Source organism: Orycteropus afer, unplaced genomic scaffold (assembly GCF_000298275.1).
Source record: "Orycteropus afer afer isolate SDZICR_OR568_19922 unplaced genomic scaffold, OryAfe1.0 scaffold00026, whole genome shotgun sequence".
NCBI lineage: Eukaryota > Metazoa > Chordata > Mammalia > Tubulidentata > Orycteropodidae > Orycteropus > Orycteropus afer.
The window spans coordinates 9,840,786-9,846,892 of NW_006921613.1; the positions used below are offsets into that span (position 1 = coordinate 9,840,786).

The window sequence follows — 6,107 nt, forward strand, 5'->3', positions numbered from 1 at the left end:
TCACCTAAATGTGTCTCAAAAGAAAGACCTGGAGATCTGCTTCTGAAAAATACCATTGAAAACCCTGTGGAACACAGTTCTACTCTGACATTCATGGGGTTGCCATGAATTCTAATCAATTCCATGGCAACTGGTATTATAGGTAGAACATTGTGTATTGGGGTAAAATTATTCTATAGTATTACAAGGGAAAAAATTGTCCAAAAGAAATAATAACTCTGCTTGGTTAAATACATAATCCAAATCTGAGCCCCATTATATTTCTGTAATCAAGCTCATAGGTGGGGTTACTGAATGGATACTAATACTGTTTTTCTTGTCTTAATAAATACTAATTTAATGCCCTCGCAAACCCAAGGAGGGGTCGCTCTGAGTCGGGTCTGACTTGACAGCACATAACAACAACAACAGTGCCCTCACATTATGCTTATTTCTTTCTCTACTTTTTTTGGGGGGGGGGAGATTAGTCTCTGATCGTAGCTACAAGGTATCTTACATAAATCTCTAATTTGTCACCATTTAAACAAGATCAGTAGAGAAATGATGTGAACTTTGTTTTCCATGTTAAGAATAACCGTAGAATATGGTTTAGCAATTGAAAAATGATGCTTCAATTTTAAGAAAGATTTTTGAGTCAATGTTAATATAAAATAGTAAGCTCATTTGAAAAAGAAGCGGTATATGAAATAATATGGGACAAGGCAAAGAAAATCCTTTAGGCATTTGTATATTTTGTGTAAAGATTGTACCTTGTTACTCACATGTGTATATAAGCAGTTTGGAGGTCATATACCTACTACTGGGAGCTCTGTTAGCATAGTGGCTAAGATACTTGCCTAACCAGATGGCTGGCGGTTCAAATCCATCAGCCACTCCTCGAAAGGAAGGTTGGGCAGTCCTACTTCCGTAGTGATACTGCCTCGGAAACCCAAGGAGGGGTCGCTATGAGTCGGGGCCGACTCAACGGCACATAACAACAACAACAACAACATACCTACTACTGACCTACTATCTCGTTATCTGATATTACACATTTATGAAAATCGTGAAAAATCAAGTGTCTGACTCTTTTGCATATTAACAAAGATCAGGTGGAGGGGCACAAAGTTTGTGAGAGGGAGTGAGGCCACATGGGCCACCAGCAGTTCCATTCAGTTCGTGTTACCTGGTTAAAGCAGAGAAGACAAGTGGAGGAGGAAGTGGCAGAAGCCTGGGCCTCAGGAGTTGGGCAAGGGACTTGGAAATCCCTTCTTCCAAAGAGGCCTCTGTCACCTCCACAGCTGGGTCCAGGTGACTGGGCTTCACCAGCCCACAGGCCCAGGAAGCACCTGCCACCGATGCGCGTCTCCAGGTCTGGTGGAGTGAGAAATGAGGAATGGGGTCTGCACAGAGGTGTGGACTGCAGCCAGGTGATGGTGAGGTCCTGCTGCTTTGGAGATAGGGGACAATCCCTGACCACCACCCCTAGTCTCCAGAGGTGGGAGGGCCCAGGCCCTCCCCCCCACAGTGTACCACATGCATCCTCCCATAGATGCACCAGGGGCCATCTAGTGAGCAGTGAGTAATGATAGGTACATCAGTGCCAAAGATGGGGCATGACCAGACTCTCACATAACTACCTAGTCTTTGGAATCTAACCATGTCAGTAAGTGAGGAGTAGGTGTACAGTATTTTCATTTGAGATTATAGCTTGATAACCAAAATGCCGGGGATCTTCAAGAAGAGATTTTCAAATATTTTTTTTTATGGTCTGGGCCAGTGTTTTCTATGCTGCACACACATTTGGAATTTTACATGTAGTCTTCATTAAGATGAAATTTGTACAGTTGAGGCTTTTTAAGAAATAGGATGTTTCCAATTGAGCATTGTCTACTTAAAAATAGTCATCTGAGATGTTCATCTCAGTTATTTTTTATAATTGTAAATAATTGGAAACCTAAAATAACAAATAGTGGAGGAATACTAATCAGGGGAATGATTAGATAAATTATGGTATATCCATGTGAAATAGTCTTTAGAATATTCAGTGACATAAAAGCTACTGTTGATGAATTATATCAGTCAGGACTCTTGGCTATAAGTTACAGAAATACAAATCAGACTGGAAACTAAATAAAGAATGTATTTGCTCACATACCTAGGAAGTATCAGATGATGATGTTGGGGCTTTTTCGGTGCCTCTTCTCCTTAGGCTCCTTTATTCACTGTGTTGGCCTAATTGCCTTCTGCTTTAAAGAGGCATCATCCAAGTATCAAAACCCCAAAGACAAGAGAGTATTAGCTCTAACAGGGAAATCCCAGGAAGAACTTTTATTGACCCAACTTATGTGTACCTTTCTGTGAACCACTCGTGGTGGTGGAGAGGGAGATGGGTTGCTCCTCAGTGAGGGGGTAATGAAGACCCTGACCAGGACCACATAGAAGGGAGGAGTGAATCACCAAAGCTGTACACAATAAATACATATCTACTATAAATTTAAGTTGAAAAATAAAGGCTCTATCATCCTTATTGCTCCAGTTTTATTGGATGGAAAATGTACACAAAAAAGTCTAGAAATAAATTATGAATGATTTTTATTTTATTTTTAAAATTTATTTCCTTCAAGCAGTAAACCTATGTTTTTATAGCTGGAGGCAAGAGAGAGCTGCAGTGTACAAATGATGAATGAAAATGTTACTTTAATTTGGTCTTGGAAGGTCAACAGTAATAGTGTTCAAAAAAATTTAAGCACAATTGTTTTCAGAACCTGAAGCATGTTTAAACTAGAGTTTTAAATAGGTAATGAGCTCTGGTAACGTAATGGCTAAGGCACTTGACTGCTAACCAGAAGGCTGGCAATTCAAACCCACCAGCCACTCCTCAGAAGAAAGATTGGGCAATCTACTTCTAAAGTGATACTGCCTCGGAAACCCAAGGAGGGGTTGCTATGAGTCGGGTCCAACTCAATGACACGTGACAACCTTTTTTTTTTTTTTTACCAGAATGTAGCATATTATATATATGTCTTTTGTTTGGCTAAAAACGACGGCAAATAACAACAACATACTTTGTTTTTAAATTTATCATGCAGGTGATTATATAAATATTCAAAGAGTTTACTCATTGCTTTTTATAACTGCATTGATGTGTCAGTATACAATACTTTTTTTAACCAGTTCTCTATTGACATGCACTTGGCCTGTTTTCAGTCTTTTTCTGTTACAGATAATGTGCAGCTTGGTTTGTTTTGTTTATTTAACAACTAAAGCTGTAGCAAGGCTTTGTCCTTTGGGTAGGTTCAGTTGAAAAATATATTCAGTCATGTTTGATAATTAAATTGGGCCTTCAAATTGGATAAATACATGACTCTAAAGAAATTGGTTTTCTTGAGAATTCAAAAGTATTATAAATAATACACAGCAGTATTATTGGAATAATTTTATTGCCCACTCAAGTTACTCTTCATGGAAAAATACTGATTTGGAAAATAAGTTCTGGTAAGTTTTCAAAAAGGTATATTGCATTATTTCATAGGTGGTGGTGGTGGTTGTTGGGTGCCATTGAGTCGTCTCTGACTCACAGTGACCCTGTGTATAACAGAACAAAAGTCTGCCTGGTCCCGTGCCAGCCTCACAGTCCTTGCTATAATTGAGCCCATCCTTGTAGCCACTGTGTCAGTTCATCTCGTTGAGGGCCTTCCTGTTTTTCATTGCCCCTCCACTTTGCCAAGCATGATGTCTTTCTCCAAGGAATGACCCCTTCTGACAACATAACAAAGTAGGTGAGGAGCATTCTCCAAGGAGCATTCTAGCTGTAGTTTTTCCAGGAGAGATTTGTTAGTTCTTTTGGCAGTCTATAGCACTTTCAGTATTCTTAGCCAACACCACAACTCAAAAGCATCAATTCTTGTTGTTGTTGTTGTTATGTGCCGTCGAGTCAAACCCGACTCATAGCGACCCCTCCTTGGGTTTCCGAGGCAGTATCACTACAGAAGTAGGATTGCCCAACCTTCCTTCCGAGGAGTGGCTGGTGGGTTTGAACCGCCAACCGTCTGGTTAGCAGGCAAGTGTCTTAGCCATTATGCTACCAGAGCTCCCTCAATTCTTCTTAGGTCTTCCTTATTCATTGTCCAGCTTTCACATGCATATGAGGCAATTGAAAATACCATGGCTTGGGTTTGATGCACCTTAGTCTTCAAAGAGACATCTGTGCTCTTTAGCACTTTAAAAGGTCTTTTGCAGCAGATTTGCCCAGTGCAAGACGTCATCTGATTTCTTGACTACTGCTTCCATTGGTATTGATTGTGGAACCAAGTAATATGAAATGCTTGACAATTTCAATTTTTTATCTGTTTATCATGATGCTGCTTATTGGTCCAGCTGTAAGAGTTTTAATTTTCTTTATGTTAAGCTGTAATCCATACTGAAGACTGTAATCTTTAATCTTCATCAGTAAGTTCTTCAAGTCATCCTCAGTTTCAGCAAGCAGAGTTGTGTTGTCTGCATATTGCAGGTTGTTAATGAGTCTTACTCCAGTCCTGATGCCATGCTTTTCATACAGTCCAGCTTCTCAGATAATTTGCTCAGCATATAAATTGAATAAATATGATGAAAGGATACAACCCTGACACACTCCCTTCCTGATTTTAAACCATGCAGTATCCCCTTGTTCTGTTCAAATGACACCTTCCTGGTCTATGTACAGGTTCCTCGTGAGCACAGTGAATGGAATTCCCATTCTTGTCAGTGTTAGCTGTATTTTGTTATGATCCACACAGTCCAGTGCTTTTGCATAGTCAATAAAGCACAAGTAAACATCTTTCTGGTATTCTTTGCTTTCAGCCAAGATCCATTTGACATCAGTGATGTCCACATCCTCTTCTGAATCCAGCTTGCGTTTCTGGAAGTTCTCTGCTGCAACCGTTTTTGAGTTATCTTCAGCAGGACCTTACTTGCATGTGATGTTAATGATATTGTTCAATAATTTCCACATTCTGTGGGATCACCTTTCTTTGCAATGGGTGCAAACATGGATCTTTTGCAGTCAGTTGGCCAGGTAGTGGTCTTCCAGATATCTTGGCATAGACGAGTGAGTGCCTTCAGCATGGCAGCTGTTTATTGAAATAACTCAGTGGGTATTCCATCCATTCCTGCAGCCTTGTTTTTCACCAATTCCTTCAGTACAGCTTCAACTTCTTCCTTCAGTGCCATTGGTTCTTGATCATATGCACCTCTTGAAATGGATGTACATCAACCAATTCTTTTGGGTGTAGTGACTCTGTATTCTTTCCATCTTCTTTTGATGTTTACTGCATCATTCATTATTTTGACTATAGAATCTTTCAATATTGCAACTTGAGGCTTGAATTTTTTTCTTCAATTCTTTCAGCTTGAGAAATGCTGAGTGTGTTCTTTCCTTTTGGTTTTCTAACTCCAGGTCTGTGCATATTTCCTTATATTAATTGATTTTTGTCTTCTCGAGCTGCTCTTTGAAATCTTCTTTTCAGGTCTTTTACCATGTCAATTCTTCCATTTGCTTTAGCTACTCTCCATTCAAGAGCAAGTTTCAGAGTCTCTTCTGACATCCATTTTGGTCTTGTCTTCCTTTCCTGTCTTTTTAATGACCTTTTGCTTTCTTCATGGATGATGTTCTTGATATCATCCCACAGTTCCTCTGATTTTCAGTCATTGGTGTTTAATGCATCAAACTTATTCTTTAGATGGTCTTTAAATTCAGGAGGGATATGATCAAGGTCATATTTTGGGTCTCGTGAACCTCTTTTAATTGTCTTCAGCTTCATCTTGAACTTGCATATGAGCAGTTGATGGTCTCTTGCATAGTCAGCTCCTGGCCTTGTTTTGGCTGAAGATACTGAGCTTCTCCATGGCCTCTTTTCACAGATGTAGTCGATCTGATTCCTGTTTACCCCATCTGGTGAAGTCCATGTGTATAGCCGCCATTTTGTTGAAAAAAGGTATTTGCAATCAGTAAGTCATTGGTCTTGGCAAAATTCTGTCATGTGATCTCCATTGTCATTTCTATCACCAAGGCCATATTTTCCAAGTACCATTAATTCTTTTTCATTTCCAAATTTTGCATTCCGGGCACAAGTGCTAATCAACACATC

The 6,107-nt window shown here is 39.6% G+C and overlaps 1 protein-coding gene across 1 annotated transcript in view; it reads left to right on the top strand.

Moving 5' to 3' along the window:
• The first annotated feature begins 1,130 nt into the window (after positions 1-1,130).
• Positions 1,131-6,107, top strand: part of COPS2 (COP9 signalosome subunit 2) — a 44,348-nt gene continuing 39,371 nt past the window's right edge. The window contains exon 1 of the mRNA XM_042783694.1: positions 1,131-1,415. Within this exon, the coding sequence (XP_042639628.1) occupies positions 1,131-1,415 (285 nt within the window). The remainder of the gene's footprint in view (positions 1,416-6,107) is intronic.